The 20,205-nt window shown below is 41.0% G+C and overlaps 1 protein-coding gene across 3 annotated transcripts in view; it reads right to left on the bottom strand.

Annotated features, from left to right (window-relative positions):
• Nucleotides 1-2,749: 2,749 nt before the first annotated feature.
• Nucleotides 2,750-20,205, bottom strand: part of Mdn1 (midasin AAA ATPase 1) — a 229,453-nt gene continuing 211,997 nt past the window's right edge. For all 3 annotated transcript variants that reach the window (XM_045154108.1, XM_045154109.1, XM_045154110.1), the window contains exons 93-102: nucleotides 18,818-18,985; nucleotides 15,010-15,164; nucleotides 14,288-14,374; nucleotides 13,013-13,131; nucleotides 11,662-11,836; nucleotides 9,220-9,293; nucleotides 8,999-9,113; nucleotides 6,189-6,252; nucleotides 5,031-5,173; nucleotides 2,750-4,038 (exon numbers count right to left, since the gene is read on the bottom strand). In XM_045154108.1, the coding sequence (XP_045010043.1) occupies nucleotides 3,850-4,038; nucleotides 5,031-5,173; nucleotides 6,189-6,252; nucleotides 8,999-9,113; nucleotides 9,220-9,293; nucleotides 11,662-11,836; nucleotides 13,013-13,131; nucleotides 14,288-14,374; nucleotides 15,010-15,164; nucleotides 18,818-18,985 (1,289 nt within the window). In that variant the 3' untranslated portion in view covers nucleotides 2,750-3,849. The remainder of the gene's footprint in view (nucleotides 4,039-5,030; nucleotides 5,174-6,188; nucleotides 6,253-8,998; nucleotides 9,114-9,219; nucleotides 9,294-11,661; nucleotides 11,837-13,012; nucleotides 13,132-14,287; nucleotides 14,375-15,009; nucleotides 15,165-18,817; nucleotides 18,986-20,205) is intronic.

Genomic DNA, 20,205 nt, shown 5'->3' with positions numbered 1-20,205 from the left:
GCTCAAGCTGACCTGGAATTCACTCTGTTGTCTCAGGCTGGCCTTTAACTCATAGTGATCCTCCTACCTCTGCCTCCCCAGTGCTGGGATTAATGGCGTGAGCCACCATGATCGGCTCTAAAACACACAGAGAGAGAGGCAGATAGAAAGAATGGGCAAACTAGGGCCTCCAGCCACTGCAAACAAACACATGTGCCATGTACTTGTGCATCTGGTTTATGTGGGTACTAGAGAACTGAACCTAGAATTTTGCAGGCAAGTGCCCTAAGCACTGAGCCATCTTTCAAGCCCCACCTTATGAACTTTATTAAAGAATTTTTTAAATATATTCATTTGAGAGAGAGAACGAGGCAGATAGAGAATGGGAGTGCCAGGGCCTCCAGCTGCTGCAAACAAACTCCAGATGCATGTGCCACCTTGTGCATCTGGCTTACATGGGTCCTGGGAAATCGAACTTAGGTCCTTTGGCTTTGCAGGCAAGTGCCTTAACCGTTGAGCCATCCCTCCAGCCTAAAAACATGTTTTCACACTTATCCTCCAGAACATGTACAAGTAGCTATAGTAGGCTGTATTGTCAAAAATACCTATCTCCCATTCCTCAAAGACTTGTATCAGGGGCAGGGAAATCTGGTCATTTGTCAGAAAGGGAAAGTAGGTTAACAGGATTCTAAGCAACACATGAACCCTAGCAGACTGTAGGAATTCTGGTTTGATGTGACCAGATCAGTGGTAGAGGTGCTGGGAGGGATGAGACAGGACCGCCAAGACCTCTAAGAATATTCTCTTCACAAGAGGGGACTCTCAAGAAATTTCCAGCTGGAAAGATCTCCTTGGATGTCTTGAGTAGGAGACGAGCAAACCAAGGCAAATGGTAAGCTGAGGTATCAGGTTAAGACCTCAGGGTTGGAGAGATGACTGAACAGTTAAAGGTGTTTGCTTGTAAAACCTAATAGTCTGGGTTTGATTCCCCAAGACCCCTATAAAACCAGAGGGGTGGATATATCTGAAGCTTGTTTGTGGAGGCAGGAGGCTCTGGTGCACTCATATTTATTCTCCCTCAAATGTTTTTTTTGGGGGGTGGGGTTTCTGAGATAGGGTCTTGCTCTTGCCCAGGCTGACCTGCGATTCATTATGTAGTCTCAGGGTGGCCTCAAACTCACAGTGATCCTCCTACTTTTGCCTCCTGAGTGCTGGGATTAAAGGTGTGTGGGCCACCATGCTTGACTTTTTTTTTTTTAAGAGCCTAAACTGCAGTGGAGTAAGGACAGGATAAATGTCCCTAAATTATACTAGATAGATGATTAATTTGATTGGAAGTTGGATGGAAAGTAAAGCAAAGCGTAGTCTGAAACAGAAACAGATGTTACCTATCAACAGATGTATTTTGAATGTGTAGTCCCCAGGTTGTGGGAGTTTGGGAGATGGGGAGTTTTGCTAGAAGTGTGTTGTTGAGGATAGGCATAGAGGCATTGTAGCCAGCTCCCCTTAGCTAGAGTTGGACATATCATCTTGCTATTTCTACCCGCCATGGCTGAGGTAATGATTGTAAGCCAAAATAAACTTTCCTCCCATCAGCTGCTACTGGCCAGGTGCTTTGTCTCAGCAAATCTGTTTATCAACAGATAAACAGGTTGAGCTTCAACACAGTGGCTATTATTGGTCACATGCATGGGAAATGTTGGGAGAAGGACTGGATTTCAGGTGACAGTTTATTATCTGGGGACAAGAAATGGCTCAGTGATTAAGTACACTCCCTGCACAAGCATGAGGGCCTGAGACCCCTGCAGTTTTGAATCTCAAGAACCCATGTAAATAATTGGGCACTGGGGTTCACTAGGACACATTCTAGGAATCAGTAAGACTCCATTTCATTGAAAGGAAAAAGCAGGTCATGAGGGATGAAGGGAGACAGTATTTTTTTTTCCCAGCTACCACAGATGAGCTCATGGGGTACCACATCAGCCCATATAACACACACACATGCATTTAAAAATAAAAGAGCAAAAAAAAAAAAAATAGTATGTTGCACAAGTAGACATCCAGTAGACATGTGAATATCTGAATGAACAGTCATGTCCTGCACAATGAAGTGTCAGTCAACAAGGGGCCACAATACATGGTGTGGTCCCAATAGAGTCTATCACTGATGCTTGTAGAGTGTACTTATACAATGAAATGTAGTTTGACAGACCTTTTGCTTAGATCTTAGGGGAGTGGTAAAGTCATCCAAAGTGAGATTATGAGAGAATGTAGATTCTGCTGCTTGTTACTTAAATGTCAGAACTTACTTGGCCAAAACAAGGAATCCCAGCACTTCATGAAGTGGAAGCACATGGGTCATTTCAAGACCCACCTGGGCTCCATGAAACTCTTGTCTCAAACCAAACCAAACCAAACCAAACAAAACAAAACAAAAACAATGTTGCTGTTGTTTCCTACTGGACCTAAACCTGCTGGAAGACAAAGCGCCCATGGACAGTTTTGGCCAATGAAATGTGAGGAAGAGTTGTCAAGAAGCAGAATCTTTATCAGCCAGTGTGTGGTTCTGCAACTGAACCTCTTCCTCTAACACAGAGCCTGCATGTTGCTACTCATGGACCATGCAAATGAACACAGATGAGACATTTATAAACCCTTACTAGAAAAGTTGTGGGCTGTCTGTCGTGTTAACATGGTGTAAAATGACTGATCTAGTAGACACGATCAACCCCCCTCCCAGCACATGTATTACATTAAGAACAACTACAGATTACCTCAACAATTATTTGTTTTAATAGTTTGCAGACTATGAGCTGCATAGCTTTTCAGAATAAAAAATAAGGCTATAACTTTAGGTACTTGTTCTAGGACACTTGGTTCAACAATAAGCAATCTGCCTTTGATGACCACCATGTAAAGGTGGCAGACTTCACAGTGTAACCTGAAAACACACAGATTGATGACTATGTCATGGCATATTGCCTACAAGGAATATTCTGACAGAACATTAAATAGAACATAGCATAACATTTCAAGTATTCAAACACTGCTTTCTGACCAGGTAAAAACCGTTGAAGGCGGGGGGTGGCGGGGGCAGTTATTAGTTTGTGTGAATACATCATGCCTTTCCAGACTGAGACCAGCTCAATGCAACATGAAAGCAGTGTGAGGAATGATTCTTTAACAGTTGAGGGGAAAAAACAAAACAAAATAACACAAACCTAACACTTTAAGAAATAAATTAGAAAAAGGACTATGGCACTTGGGCTCCCACGTTAGGATGGTTTATGAGAACACACACCCCCTAAGCTTCTTGGTCTGTGACAGAGGGTAGTTCCCTTCACCTGAGACTCCAGAAAATTGTTTCAGCTACATGATAGGTTTGTGGCCTACATTGTGGGCTTGCTCAGGAATAGCTTAGAGCAAAGGCCAAAAGGCAGCTAGGTACTTTGTCCAAAGGGCTGGCACAATGCAGTCCCATGTTCTTGGCAGCATTTCCTTAAGACAGATTCCAGGGGTCCCTGTCAGTGCAAAGCAGATGGTGAGGCTTCCAAAGGCGTGGCAGCTTCCTGTTTGCCCCAAGTCATGAGATAGAAGTGCTGCCCCAGGTTTGTAAGAGAGACTTCTGCCCAGACACAGCAAGGAGTTCCAAGAGCTTTGTCTAAACTCTGATATATTATAATTACAAATGTGCATTTCAATAATAATATAATAATATAGCTGTTGGATACCTTTTTGTTTTTTCCAAATCAGATCTAAGATAAAAGAAATATCACACTTTACAGCAGTGAATTCAGAAACAGCTGTTCAAAGGGAAGCACCAGGGTAAGATGCTGACTGGTTGACCATCTCTTTGGACTGCTTTTTGCTTTATGGATGGTCAGACGCTGTTACCAACTCGAACCACTGCCTGAGAGCATCACTGAGAGTCTCAGGAAGTGCATTCACATCTCGAAGAATGATGTAGAATGGAAATGGGAACTCTTCCATGTACGATCGGATTTCAGGCATCTCTCCGGGTCCTTTAAATATTGGTACTTTAATATCCAAGATTGAATCCTGTTAACAAAAGACATTTATTTTAAAATAAAAGAGTAACTGAAATCAGGTCCTTGACTAACGTGACTGTAATTTCTTTTGTTGACAATTTCTAAATCTCCTGTGTTTACTTAATCCCACATATAAAACTTATATTTCTACATTAAGATAACTTTCATAAATCTCATTAAGGTAAGATTTCTCTTTTAAAATTTTTTTTTTTTTTTTTTTTTTTTGAGACAGAGAGAAACAGGCAGATAAAGAGAGCATGGGCACGCCAGGGCCTCCCGTTACCACAAACAAACTCCAAAGGCATGTGCCATCTTGTGCATCTGGCTTTTGGGGGTACTGGGGAATTGTACCCAGGCCATCAGGCCTTGCCAACAAGCACCTTTAACCACTGAGCCATCTCTTTAGCCCCAAGATCTCTTCTTCAGTATACTTCTAGAGTTCTCTCTGTCTCTCAAACAAATAAATGTTTTTTTTTTAAAAAGGAAGAGAGGTAAATGAACTCTGAACTCTGCTTTCCTTGTAAAGGTGTCTCCATTCTCTATGGGACAAATTCCCACTAAACCTTTACCTTGGTATCCTTATTATACCTTGGTGTTAATGGGACCTTCAAGTAGTGTTTTTGTTTCAGATAGAAGTGCCCTGTGGACGTAAATTTACTAAGCTAGCTTATGCTCACTGCTTTGAGGAGGGATGCTGAGATAATGTGAAAAGGGATGGTCTCTATTCAACAGGGTCAGTTCCCATTTATGATGGTTGCCAAGCTGATTGCATACAGCAAAAGTTACACACCAGGAGGGTTTCTGGAGCCTGTGTGAATATTCACCCTCCTATTCAATACCTATCACCTTCTGTGTTGTTCACGGTAAAGTAACTTGGCTATTGTGAAGATTAAGAAACCAGTGGCTACCATTCTGTAAACACTAAAATCTCAGCATTGACAGAAATACCACTGTGAAACATGTAGAAGGGTATCCCTTTATCTTCAGAAAAATGTGTCTTACCCGTGAATTGGGATTGTCCAACACAACAAAAATGACAAAGATGTTAGCATTCTGGATGGCCTGAACTGCTGCCAGGACTCTTTCTTTGCCCTCGAGGAAAAGACCTCGTCCATCAGAGACTATGAGAAGGAGCTGTGCAGTTTCTGTAGAACCCATACATGAGAAAGAAAAGGAACAGAAATCCCTGTTAAAAAAAATTCAAACCACCCTAAGCATGACGAGGACACCTATTCTCTGTACTATTTAAACAAACACATCTCTCAAACTGATGATTTCTGGGTATGAAGAGGTCTATGATTAGATTTATTACTCGGGAGAGACAAGACTTAATATTAAGCTCCTGTCACTATTTTTCCATTAGTGCTTCAGGAAAGGTCAAATTCAGACCAATCCCAATTGTAGAATAACAAATGTTAAAGTTAAAATACATGTTTATGCCTACAAATAAGAAACAGTATTCAGAAGAAAGTGCCCAAATCAGAAGCTTGGAATGTTGTCGTCCCAAATTTCAGCTATCATCCTTGTACTTAATGTGTTTCTTAATTTAAAAAATTAGAAAGCCAGGCATGGTGGTGAACACCTCTAATCCCAGCATTTAGGAGGCAGAAACAGGTGGATTACTGTGAGTTCAAAGCCACCCTGAGACTACATAGTGAATTCCAGGTCAGCCGGTGTACAGTGAGACCCTACCTTGGACCCCCCCCCCAAAAAAAATTAAAACAGGGCTGGAGAGACAGCTTAGCATTTAAGGCACTTGTAAGGGCCTAGGTTCAATTCTCCAGTACCCACATAAGCCAGATGCACAAGGTGGTGGCATATAACTGCAGTTCGTTTGCACTGACTGGAGGCCCTGGCCTGCCCATTCTCTCTCTCTCTTTCTGCCTGTCTCTCTCAACAAGCAAATGAATAAATAATAATATTTTAAAGAAATTATACAAAGTAGTACTTCTGTCAATTATAAGCCTCATAAATGACCAAGAGAAATTTCTCAATGAATAATAAGTAAAGAATTCATTAATGCCTAATGGCCCTCCATCCGTTTATCATCTTTTTCTATAAAGCATATGGCTTTCAAAGATGATGATGTATACACTGAGATGAAACAAGGATGGAAGATACAGAGAAAGCATTTTGTTAACAGGAAAGAATTCAGCTCACCTGGACTGCTGCTTTGTGAAAGTAGTTGAGCAGCTGCAAACATTTTGGTGATGGATTCCAGAAACTATAACAAAATCAAATGCAGATAATTAGAAAACTAATCTGTTTCTATAATTGTAGACTGAAGTGATTATAGATAACCACCTTGGACCTACAGTAACTAAGCTGTTCCTTCCTCTAGCCACTCACAGTAAAAGAATGGTCCTTGACACAGACTACATTTACCACTCTGTACAGGCATTCTTAAAGGACAGACAATGGGGCTGAGGAGAGGGCTCCTTTGGTAAAGTGCTTTCCTTATATGCATGAGGACCTGAGTTCAATTTCTAGGACCCAGTTGAGATGCTGGGTATGGTGGCACACAGCACTTGGGAGTCAGGAACAAGGAGGACCCCTGGGACTCCCTAATGTACCCTAATTGGTGAGTTCCAGGCCTGGTCACTGCCCTGCCTGAACAGTGCTGACAGGATGTGCAAGAATGTTTCTAGTACCAGTGCAGGTTGTTTCTCCCAAGCTCATAAGGAATTCGTCCTTGCAGCTGTAGGTCATAATGCCCTGCTGGCCAACTTACTTCTTTTTCCTGTAAACACCTGCTTTGTCTCAAAATAACATAACAAGTAGCCATGAGAAAGTGCTCGTAAGATAATTTATGCTAAGTTAACAGTTAATAATGGGACGGATGACTTTGGAGAGCCAGAAAAATCCAATGACCTTTGGAGAACTGAGAAATGGAGTCACACCTTGGGGTAAAGGGTACTAGGAAAGCCTTTATACTAGTAGCTCACAGACCAAGGTTTAGGACTATGCTGCAGTTTCATTTTACCTGTCATAAATGCTACAATAGCAAACTGGGGAGTGGGTGTTTCTAAAAATTAATGCCTCTTTAACATGCTGATTAAGAATAACTGCATGAAAGACAGACGCTGCCATGTTCTCCCTCATATGCAGTCTGTAATTTGGAACAATTTGAGTTTTGAGCATGCATCAGGAGTATTGACAGACAAATGGGAAGGGAGGGGGAGGGAGGGAAGGAGAAGGGGGGAATCTTGACAGGCAACTCAAGGGACAGAAAATAAGGTGGAAAGGCCTTAGGGAGGAGGGGAGAAGGAAAGGTTTGGGGAATATACACAAAACTAATGGCATCCTGAATCAATACCATAGAGACCTTCCCTCTGGATAGCAAACTAAAACCCTTACTAAGATGGAGGGGGTATTGCCTGGGCAGAAGGGCCCAGGACACAGTGAAGAAAGCCTAATCCTAAAACCATGAACACTGGCTTGTAATTCCCTGTGTCAGAACTGGGTTACATGCCATAGTTATTGGCCGGGGAGACCCATAAGTCCCTCCCCAAAACTGGACTACACTGTCAAAGCACTGGGTTACCCATTAGAGCTAAATGGTAAGACCCTGCTGAAGATATCACACGTCGAACACATAGGGCATCACACATTGAGAGATCATACTGGAACTGAGAAGAAAAAAGTCAGCTCCCTGCTGGCTAGCCTTCATAGTGCTGCAAAGTACTATGTCAGCTGCTGGGGGCACAATGGTCACTAAGGTCTGAACAAGCAGGGGATCCTGCAAACTATGAAATCAACCAGCTGGACAAGATGTATACTTGTGCAATAGTGGCGCACAGCCTATGTGGTTAATCAAAGGCTCTCTGATTAAGAGGTCATGTCAGTGGAAGAGAACTTCTACCTGGTATTGAGAACCAAGACAGAATCCTATGGATACAATGGCCATAGAGAGAAGCTCCTACTAGTCTTTGGCCAAGAAGAATAGCTATACCTATCAAAATGCCTCTTAAATAACTATGCTTATCCCCTTTAACCCATGTTACTCTCATTCTTGGTTAGAAAATCTGGTTTTGTTTTCAGGTTTTTTTTTTTACAGATGGCAATGAAAACCAGGGAGCACTAAGATCCATCAATATGACAAGAAAAGATAGCTGAAGCCTAGTAAGTGAACAGCCACCTTTGCCAGGCTCAGAAGACAACACAGAGAAAGTGGCAATTTAAATATGAGTGCTGCTCTCACTGCTAGCCTGACATCTGCTCCAGGGAAATGGCAGTAGACACTGAGAACACTCAAAACTCATCAAAGCAAAAATCCAGAGGTTGCAAGGAGCTCAACACTAAAGGAGATGTTAGTCCCCTACCATGGCTCAAGGAATACTTCAGAAGAGGGGACAGAAAGACTGTGAGAGCCACAGAGTAGGAATGACTATCTTAAGGCATTGTCCCTCCCCTCAGCAAAATGATGGATACATTCATCACCCCACAGTGAATACCAATAGCTCCACTGAGGAGGGCCAGAATGGCAGATGGCAGAGGGGAGGGGCTATAAGAGGATAACATGAGGGGAATGTGACAATTTATCCATGCATTTAAGTTCATAATTAGTGAAAAAAATATTTTTTAAAAAAGTGACCAAAACACATGACCACATCTTATCACTGGGAGTATAGAGAGAGGTTGTATCTATCTAGGGCATGGCTGGAGTTACAGGAGAGAGAGAGTTTATCACTGCTCATTGCATAAGAAAGAGGGTAAACAGTAATGCTTGCAGCTTCAAGGAGAGACAGCTTAATTTTGTGTTAGTCTGCAGTTGGGTTAATCTATGTGTGTGTATTTGTATATGCCAATGTATGGGAAAGCAACAATTTTAAAAAAACATAGAAAGGAATGGTAAAAGAATTTGAAAACACCACTTTCTGGAAATGAATATGACCAAACTATATACTTGTATAAAATTGTCTAAATAAATTTTCAAAAATGTGCAAAAGTTCTCAACTTTGTTAGCATACCTGAGCAATCTTGGTTTTCTTTTGTTGGAATTTGCAGAGCTGCAGAATCTGGGACCCAGAGTAGTCACTGAACTGCTCATGGAATGGGTGTAACAGCTTTACTGACTCCCCAAAACTATGGAGGGAAAAGTCAGATACGGCATTAAGTTATGTTTGCTATGTGATTTAAACAACAAAGTTGTGAAGAGGATTTTCTCATTGAGATTAAAAGGCAACATCACCTGCACACTGCAATCTGACCTACTTCCAGGAGGGTTAAAGCATTCCCAATCACAGCCAATGACTCAAATGCAAGCTAGGAAAAAGAAAGTGACAAATGTTAAAGAATCAGAAATCCTCAAAACCAGTTCTTTTCACCCATCTTTTAATAGCAAGATTCCCATGGAAAAAGCTATTTTTTGTATAGCACACAGATGAACAATATTACTTTAGTTATTTGTAAGTGACCCAGTGGCCCCCTTAATATCAAAGATTCTGATTGTAAAACCCAAATCTACTACACTGATAGGAATGGACTGCTTTAAGGATCACGTGACAAAGTTGATTTAGAGAAGTATGTTCCATAAATGTAATTTATTTTTATTTCCCAAGGGAGCTACATACAATCTTTTATGGGTACCAAAAGTTTTATGCATATTCATGTATGCAGGTATGTGCCACTATGCTTGGCACTTTGCATGGGCACTGGGAATTGAACTTGGGTCTTCATGGAAGCAAGGAAAGCATTCCTATTGCCTCAGGCCTGGGCAACAAAATTTAAATTCTTATGTGCTAAAGTCAGACAAGAATACTAAAACAGAAAATGTTATTGCCACCTTCATAAACTGCAACAATATCAGTGTTCTTCATATTTCATTTCATGTTCCTAACTCTTAAGGTAGATGTTGTTATAACCCTTATTTAAAAAATATTTTATTTATTTACTTATTTGACAGAGAAAGGGGAGGGGACAGAATGAATGCACTAGGGCTTCCAGCCAATGCAAATGAACTCCAGACATGTGTGCCCCTTCTGCATCTGTCTAATGTGGGTCCTGGGGAATCGAACCTGGTTCCTTTGGCTTTGCAAGCTCCTTAACTGCTAAGTCATCCCTCCAACCCTTATAACCCTCATTTTTCAGAGAATAAAACTGACAAGTGCCCAAAGTTAAGGGAGGTGGGTCCCCCCCCCAGGTAGGGTCTCACTCTAGCCCTGGCTGACCTGGAATTCACTATGTAGTCTCAAGGTGTCCTCGAACTCATGGCAATTCTAACTCTGCCTCCCAAGTGCAAGAATTAAAGGCATGCACCACCATGCCCAGCAAGATGGTTTAAAAAAATATTACTTGACAGAGAAAAAAGAGGCAGAGAGAGAGAGAGAGAGAGAGAGAGAGAGAGAGAGAGAGGAGGTTGAGGGGGAGAATGGGTGTGCTAGGGTCTCTAGCCACTGGAAATAAACTCTAGACACATGTGCCACCTTGTGCATCTGACTTACGTGGGTCCTGGGGAATAAAACCTGGGTCCTTTGGATTTGAAGGCAAGCACCTTAACCGTTAAGCATCCCTCCAACCCCCTCTTTTTCTTGCGGGGAATAGAGGCCCTGGTGTACCCATTCTCTATCTCTCCCTTTGAAAGTAAAACATAAAAAGAGCAGGCTGTGGTGGCACACAGGAGACAAGAGGTAGGAGAACTGCTGTGAGTTTGAGGCCAGCTTGGGACTACAAAGTGACCTATCTTGAACCACTCCCCTCCCCCCACAAAGTCTTAAAAATAGTTTAATAAGTGCCAGGCATGGTGGTACACACCTTTAATCCCAGCACCAGGGAGGTATAGATAGGAGGACCTCTGTGAATTCGAGTTCAGCCTGAGATTACATAGTGAATTACAGGGCTAGGGTGAGACCCTACCCCCCAAAACCAAAAGAAGTTTAATAGTATATTATTTTTTGTGGAAAAATAAACACTGTAAGATTTACTTATTCTACCACTAGGCAACAGAATACAAAGAAAACAATTAGCAGATTGACAATGAGGCTAGAGAGATGGCTTAGTGGTTAAAGCACTTGCCTGCAATGCCAAGAGACCCAGGTTTGATACCCTAGGACTCATGTAAGCCAGATGCACAAGGCAGTGCATGAGTCTGGAGTTCAATTGCAGCAGCTGAAGGCCCTGGTGTGCCCATTCATTCCCTCCCTCTCCCTCTTTCTCTCAAATAAATAGATAAATAAATAATTGAAATTTAAAAAGGAGCTGGACGTGGTGGTGCACACCTTTAATCCCAGTACTAGGGAGGCAGAGGTAGGAGGATCACCGTGAGTTTGAGGCCACCCTGAGACTTCAAGTGAATTCCAGGTCAGCCTGGGCTAGAGCAAAACCCTACTTCAAAAAACCAAAATAAATAAATAAATACGGATTCACAGCCAAGCGTGGTGGCATATGCCTTTAATCCCAGCACTTGGGAAGCAGAGGCTGGACGACTACCTTGAGTTCAAGGCCACCCTGGGCTAGAGTGAAACCGTTCCTTGAATTAAAAAGATTCACAATAAGGGACCAAAACACTTGAGATACCATGCAATTGCACTTTTAAGTTCTAATAGTTAGCACATTCTTTCCTACCTTTGGATGATCTAAAGACCATGATTTGGTTTTAATTCTTCATCAAGGGACTATACATTCTCTTCCTTACCTGCTTGGTGTGATTGTCTACCATGCTAGAAGAGTCATCAATAGCCAAGCAAATCTGATACTGGCGTTTACTGGGCTTGGTCCTCCGGAGCCAAATCTTGTCTTTCCGAAACTGACTGGCAATGTATGGAATGACCTTCCGCATGTTCAGACGCTTCCCCGTTCGATAGTCTCCTCTATTACATTTGCCCAACAGAAGCAAAGATTATACCTTAATTTTTTAAACTGTAAGTGCTGAGTAACCAGTAATCTGGCTCGGTGAGGTGTTACTGTTGACTGAGGACTAAGGGTTAGGTATCTTCTCAAACAATAGTCAGAAGCACTGGTCATATATGTGACTCTAATAACTAGGTCTTTCCAGAAAAGACACATTTTAAACAATCAGGAAAAAAAATCTGCATTAAATACAAGTTATTGTGCTTTCCCCTTCCTGTTATAAACCATGTCTTTGACCACATTTTTTAAAAAAGATCTAGTTCAGTAGCACAAGAGATAGCAAGGTGAATAGTATCAAGGCTCAGTATCTGGTAATGAAGAGAAAATAGAGTCATACCAAATATTACAGAAGTGCATACACACACTAACTATACTGTGTGGGAGAGATAACAAGGAGTAAGGAGCACCATGCTGATACACAGATAGCAGAAGTGGCAACCTAGAAGCCAGCAGTATAAATGGTCTGTGTGGAAATTAACACAACTGGTAACATATATCTTATATGGTCTATTTAACATACATCTTTTTTTTTATAACATACATCTTTATTTGTTCTAATTAAACTAGGTACTGGTGTATTTAGTTTCTTTAACTTTAACTCTGTTGCTGACCTTGTAATGAATGTAATAGTTTTCATAGTAGTTGAAAGCTAGGTGCTATGTCTTTCTCAGAGCCACCAGATCATTGCTGGCTGTATGTCAAGTTTTATCAGATAATTCATTTTTAATGATTTTTTGTTTCCTAAATTTACAGTTATATGTGCTTATCTTTTATATTTATCATCATTTCACCATATGTATATTGAGTGTATTGAGTCAACTGTCATTTGGTTTTTGGTGGTTTGAATATAAAATGTCCACCACAGTCTCATGTGTTTGTGACTGAGCTTCCTATTTAATGTCTAGATGGTGGAACCTTTCTGGAGGTATGCCTCTGGGGGCAGGCCTTGGGTATTATAGCCCAGCCTCCTTGCTGCACTCAGTAAGCTTACTCTTGCCCCCTCCCCCATACACACATGATTAATCTTCCTCTGGAAATTGTAATCCAGGAGAAAAAAAAAACCTTTCCTTCCATATGCTATCAGACATTTTGTTCTGATAATAAGAAAGTGACAGCTGTAAGTGGGGAAGACTTACTTCAGCTTGGCTGCTTGGGCAGGCTCTAATATAAGACGAAGCTGCTCACACAACTGCTGTGATAGAGGCTCAGTTAAGACTATGTAACTCTGCCACATCTCAGCTGCAGCCTGCTCCTCCTGGCACAACAAAGCAGAAATCACCTTCAGAATGTTTAAGCAGAAAGCAACTTGCATAAACAAATGAACAAATAGAATAAACAAATAAATAAATAAAATAAACAAATGCACTTTAAAGCTTCTCTCAGCAATTCAGTGAACTTTAGTTTCCCTTCTACTAAAACCAAAAAAGAATGAATGAAATAGAGCACTTAAATTGTTAGAATTCCTGACCAAATTAATGATATCTTCACATTAGCTACAGAATATAACCTATATACTCAATTTGGAGAGGCAAGTGCAAATGAATAATTATGGTACAGCATATCCAGCCACTCATTCCTGAGTTCTCATATTTCAAATGTGAAAGGGACAAGTAAACCACCCCCCTCAAAAGTATGCATAGTTCATGGACTCAATGCACTCAATATATACCTGGTAAAATGATGATAAATATAAAAGATATATGTACATATGCACATATAATTGTAAACTTAAGAAACAAAACCATTAAAAATGAATTATCTGATAAGACTATACATACAGCCAGCAATGATCTGGTGGCCCTAACTGAGAAAGGCATAGCACCTAGCTTTCAACTAAAGTTGAAACTATTACATTCATTACAAGGTCAGCAACAGAGTTAAAGAAACTAAACACATCATCAGTTCCTAGTTTAATTAGACTATGAATTTAATGTCAAAACAGGCAGAAATCAATGGACAGACTCAGGCTTTAAGACTACAGTTATATTTTCCAAATGTCTTATCTCCTTTACAAAGGAAGGAACTTAGCAAAAGAAAACTAAGCCGGGCATGGTGGCATATGCCTTTGATCCCAGCATTCAGGAGGCAGAGGTAGGAGGATCATCATGAGTTGCGGTGAATTACCTGAGACTATATATTGAGTTCCAGGTCAGCCCAGGCTAGAGAGAAACCCTATCTCAAAAAGCCAAAGAAAGGCTGGGTGTGGTGGCGCACGCCTTTAATCCCAGTACTCGGGAGGCAGAGGTAGGAGGACTGCCATGAGTTTGAGGCCACCCTGAGACTCCATAGTGAATTCCAGGTCAGCTTGGGCTAGAGTGAGACCCTACCTCGAAGAAAAAAAAAAAAAAAAAGAAAGAAAAAAAGAAAAATGTCAATTTTTTTAGAAAAGTCAAACAAATGAAATAACTCACTTCTGCATTTGCAGATTCATAGGACTGCCATGTCTCCAGCTGTCTCTCCATCTCCTGTCTTAGTTCATTGGCATCTTTTAAAAAGGGCTAAGAAGGAAAACCACTGATAAGTAAGTAGTAGCTCAGATTGGAATCAACAACTTATTATCATGGGCTGCCTTGCTACAGTGAAACCCTGGTGTATAGTTAACATGACTGAACTCAAAATTTAAACAAATTAATAGTTCAAGAATAAGATGATGCCAGACCATTCTCCTGTTTCCTGTTTGAAACTTTCTTCACTTACAGATGCACCCCAGCCAAGCAACAGCAAGTACTCTTTTATGTCCACCAATAATGAAAACAAGCTTTGATAAAATCAATACCTTCATTAAGTCTAACAATTAGGAGAGATTCAATATCCTAAATTCAGGCATTAAGCCAAAGATATTATTTAAACATAATAAATTGTTAATTATATTGTAAGATCCTTACACTATCAAGGTGTGTAAAAGCCAAAGGCAAGGATCAGTTCTACTACAATGGACAAATCTGGGCATAACCCTGGGATTAATTGGATGTGCTATTTGCTTAAATATCATCTGTTATACCAAGAATTTCCTAAAAATTTTTATATAGACATGACATCCCAAACAACCAGCCATTCCATAACAGCTCTAAAGGCAAAGATTTAAATCCAACTTAGTCAATAATCAACATAGCAATTTGTGAGAATTTAGTACTTGGAAAATTTTATCCACGAGGAACTGATGAAGTGTATGAATAGTTGAATCTCGGCTTCTCTCAGGTTTCTCATTCTCTGCTTTCTTATTGGATCTGTCTGTTCTGGGATCTTGGTCTTCTGTTTCAATAGTTTGAGTCTCCATGTCATCCAAGCCTATTTTTTTTATAAGAACATGATTTCATTTATCATAGAATTTAATATGAAAACAGTCTTCCACAAAGACAAATGCCACATGTTCCCTCTCATTGGGTTTCTAACATGGAACAGCTTGATTTCTTTCTAGTTATAGTAAGCATCAGTAGTATTGGCAAAAAAGTAGAATGGGGCTAGGAGCGGAAACAAGGAGGGATGAGAAGAGGGAATACTTGACAGGCAACTAAAGACAAAATATAGGAGGTGGGAGGGTCTTGGGAGGAACTGGGGTAAACAAGGGTGGGAGGGGGGAAATTTACAAAACTATAGACAGCAAAAATTGGTATCACAGAAACACTCCTCCTGATTAGCTAATTAAAAGATATAACTCTTGATGGGGGGGGGGAGTGGATTTATCTGGACAAAAAATACCCTGAAGGAGACAAAAAAATTATAACCCTAAAACCACTGAGGTTTGCTGATAAATCCCAGGGCCAGAACTGGGTTACCTCCTCTCACAGTGAGGTATTGGTCAGAGAAGACCCATGAGGTCCAAAACAATGCAGACCACAGCCAAAGCACTTGGTTACCCAACAGATCTAACACTGTGACTGTTGAAGACATCACAAGCTGTGAAAACAGGAAATCACACATTGAGAGAACACACTGGAACTAAAAAGGAAGCCAGCTGCTGGCTAGCCCTCATAATGTTGCAAAGTATTATGCAACCTATAGGGCCATAATGATCATGAACACAATGGACAAACAGAGGATCCTGGAAACTTCAAAATCAACCAGCTGCCAAGATATACACATCTGTGAGATGGTGGCACACAAGTTACGGGGATAATCTGTTCTCTGAGTAAGTTTGAGGCCCACTCAGTGGGAAGGAATTCATACCTAGTACTGAAGAGCAAGTTAGAACACTATGATAGGAAGGTCATAGACTCAAGAGTAGAGCTCCCACTGTGGTTCTTGTTTTGTTTTGTTTTTCGAGGTAGGGTCTCACTCTAGCTCAGGGTGGCCTTGAACTCACAGGGATCCTCCTACCTCTGCCTCCCGAGTGCTGGGATTAAAGGCGTGCCACCACCACATCCGGCTCATCAAAGTCTTTTTTTTAAATGATTATTCCTATCCCCTTTAATCCATGTTGCTCTCTCTCTTGGTTGGAGAATCTGCTTTTTACAGATGGCAAATACAAGGGAACCCAAGATCCATCAGTATAACAAGAAAAGAAAGCCAACTACCTAGCAGAAGACAAGCCATATCTATTCCATCTGGCAGGTTCCAGGAGCTGTCAAAGATTAAACATGAGTGCTGTTCTCACTGTCAGGCTGAAAAACTCTTCTAGAGAGAGAGAGTAGATACTGAGGAGACCCAAAACTCATCAAAGCAGAAAATCAGAGCATGCAAAGAACTCAACACTAAAGGCTCAGAAAACATGGTAGAAGAGGGGGTGAAAAGATTTTAAGAGACACAGGATAGAAAGAGTATTTCAAGGCAATGTCCTCCCTAATGACTAGTGCATGCATGATCCCAGTGAATACCAGTAACTGTACTGAAGAGGTTCCTCCGTGGAATGGGGGCAGGGAAGAGGGAACATAAGAATATAACCCAATAGGTATATGACTAATATATTCATACAGTAAACAATCAATAAATTGAAAAACCAAAAACTAACTTAAAAAAAACAAACCCTGAGACTTCCAATATTACTTATCATTTCTAATAATTCAACTTATTCACTCAACAATTTCCATGTACCCTCCATCCCAAGTTGATTCTTTATGTTCTTGGTCTTTGTGGCAATCTCTGCCAATCCTTACTAATACTACTCCTGTCAACTCTGGTATCAAAGGTAGCGTTTCTAAGAAAGGTATGAAATAGAAGACAAATTTACCTTTGTAAAACCTTAATTCTTTAAATTATGTATATGTAGAGCTTTGCTAAAAATAGAAAATAAGGGGCTGCAGGAATAATTCAGTTGAAGAGCATTTACCTAGCACCTGTGAGGTCCTGGGTTGGCTCCTTACCATACGAAACAAGTAAAATACAACCACCATTCTATCCCGTAGATGAGGAAACTGAAGCACATGAAATAAGAAGTAAAGCTTGGATTTAAATTCAGGCAAATCTAATCACAGAGCTTTGCTTCTCTTGTCATGTAGTGGCAGAGCAGCGGACAGTGTCACTCCAGAGAGGACAGGAATGAGATAGATGAAAAGCTTTTCAGTCTGATAGGTTCTTTATAGGTTGCATTTACTCCACTGCTGATAAAGCAGTCCAGTTTTTTTTTTACTTTATTTATTTATTTCTCAATTTTTATTAACATTTTCCATGATTATAAAAAATATCCCATGGTAATACCCCCCACCCCGCCACAGTCCAGTTTTTAAAAAGCACGTGTGGTCAGCAAACTGACTGGCTAAGTGGGTATAGTATTATAATTCTAGCACTTTGAAGGCAGAAGCAAGAGGATTTTGCATTTTAGTCCAGCTTGTGTCAAAAGTGTCAAAAATATTAAACAGAATGTAGTTAGCTATAAAACAGAAACTTGTTGTGTTTTTATTTGTTTTAAATTTCTTTAATTTTTCTTTATTTTTATTTCTTATTACTTATTTGAGAACAACAGACAAAAGAGAAGGGGGAGGGGGAAGGGGGGAGAGAGAGAGAGAGAGAGAGAGGGAGAGGGAGAGGGAGGGAGGGAGGGAGGGAGGGAGGGAGGGAGGGAGGGAATGGGCATACCAGGGCCTCTAGCTACTGCAAATGAACTCCAGATGCATGTGCCACCTTGTGCATCTAGCTTATGTGGGTACTGGGAAGTTGAGCCTCAAACTGGGGTCCTTAGGGTTCACAGGCAAGCACTTAACCACTAATCCATCTCTCCAGCCCTAATGTTTTTAATTTTTGAAGTAGGGTCTTGCGCTAGCTCAGGCTGATCTGGAGTTCACCATGTAGTCTCAGGCAGCCCTCAAACTCATGGCAATCCTCCTACCTCTGCCTCCCAAGTGCTGGGATTAAAAGCATACAACCACCATGGCTGGCAAAACTAGTTATCTTTTCACATGCATTTTCCTTGATTTCTTTTAGTAATTTTCTACACTTTATGTATATACTTTAAAATAGTTGAAAAGACTGTTTTTATGTTAAGAACATACCTTCTTATCACAACTGCTATATTCTGTTTTGTCCTATATACTTTTAAAAAACTGACTCAGTCTCTCTCCAAGAAAAAAGGCTAGAGAGATGGCTTAGCAGTTAAGGTGCTTAACTGTGAAGTCTAAGGACCCATGTTCAACTCTCTAGATCCCACATAAGCGAGATACACAAAGGTGAGGCAAGCATAAGGTTGCACATGCCTACTAGATAGTGCAAGCATCTGGAGTTCCATTGCAGTGGCTGAGGCCCTGGTGTGCCAAATCTCTCTAAAAAAAAAATTAATTAAAAAAAATTAAAGACTGATAATGATTTTGTTAGGAACTTAATTTTACTTATATGGATAGTAAAAGTTCTTTGTGTCTCAAATAAAATAAAGTGAAATTATTGTAGACAAATTATTTATCTAGATTAGAACATGAAATACTAAAGACCCGGTTAGACTACAGTTCATGGCAAATGACTTCTCTAGGTCAGAAAGCTTAAAAGAGGTTTGGTTACAAATTAGCAGGACTCACCAGAGGCTGCTGTGGTTCTGGAATTGACTTCCTCTGGTCTCAGCTGCTCTGTGTCTGCTATTCTCAGTAGCTCCTCTTCTATATCCACATTCATATCCTCTGTTTCCCCCTCTTCTTGATCCTGTCCAGAATCTTTAGGTGTTTGCTGCTGCTCACTGCTGGCCACATCTGCCAATAGTGCACACAGGCAGAAAGCTTAGTTTTCTTGCAGAACAAAGTAATGGTGAATGCACTATGGTTTGACAATCCTAGTCCCCAATATTCTAATGCTGATTCTACCACCAACCAACTATGTGGCTTGGATTCTTGTCTGTGCCCAATAGTTCTTACTGATGATGCCTATTCTAGATTAGTTTTAAGAACAGAGTGTAATTAAACACAAAAATAGGTATTTTTCTGGATTTTTACTGATATGGCCAGAAAATGATGACTCAGAGAAGTTATGGGAAATCATCCTCTATTACTATCTTGTAAATAAACTAGATTATCAAGAGTTACTAAGAACAGGACTTCTGGTAAGATGGTGGTGTAGGAACCATGCCAAAGCAGCCTAGGGATGAAAAAGCCAAATAAAACCCAGCAAAATACACTCTTCTACTAAGTGAGGTGTACAAAAATTACCAACTGCAGTAGAGATGTAGGAGAGAACTAGAGATCACAGAAAGCAGGCAGAAGCGGCTCCAGCAGCAGCACCACCAGGTCTGTGTAGCCACAGCCAAGGCTCGGCCTGAGCCACAAGAAGAGCCAGGTAAGGAGGTTCTCCACTCAAACCGGCATCCTCCTTGCAAACTTAAGACATGTGAAGGAAGGATGGCAGGGACCTACTGAGCAGCTAAGGAGGAAGAGGATTGCAAGGACCAGAAGGAAAACTTTAGCACCATCCACAGCTTTTCCTCCCCCACAACTAGGGAAAGCGCCATAGACCTGGGGAAGGGAGCTCACCTACACAACACCAAGTACAGGTGATCAGAGCAGTGATACAACCACCCAGCCAGCCTAACTGAGCCCACAGAACAGCAAAGAGGGACCCAGGCAGGAGCGTAGCATAACTGAGACCAAAACCATCCCAAAAGGTAACTGGGATTACACCAGTTCAGTACCCACCAAATAAGCCTGGTATATAGGCTTGAATCGGAAGTCCTAACTGCACCTTCCATGTCTGGAAAAATTATATATTAAATCTGATGGATGGTCAGATTTACCTTTTTTTGGGGGGGAGGGGGTTTCGAGGTAGGTTGTCACTCTAGCTCAGGCTGACCTGGAATTCACTATGTAGTCTCAGGGTGGCTCCAAACTCACAGTGATCCTCCGACCTCTGTCTCCCAAGCGCTGGGATCAAAGGCGTGTGCCATTGTTTTTTTTTTTTTTAATTTTTTTGGGGGGGTTAT

The sequence above is a fragment of the Jaculus jaculus genome, chromosome 7, assembly GCF_020740685.1.
Source record: "Jaculus jaculus isolate mJacJac1 chromosome 7, mJacJac1.mat.Y.cur, whole genome shotgun sequence".
NCBI classification, from domain to species: Eukaryota; Metazoa; Chordata; class Mammalia; order Rodentia; family Dipodidae; genus Jaculus; species Jaculus jaculus.
This window is presented reverse-complemented; position numbering and strand designations above follow the sequence as displayed.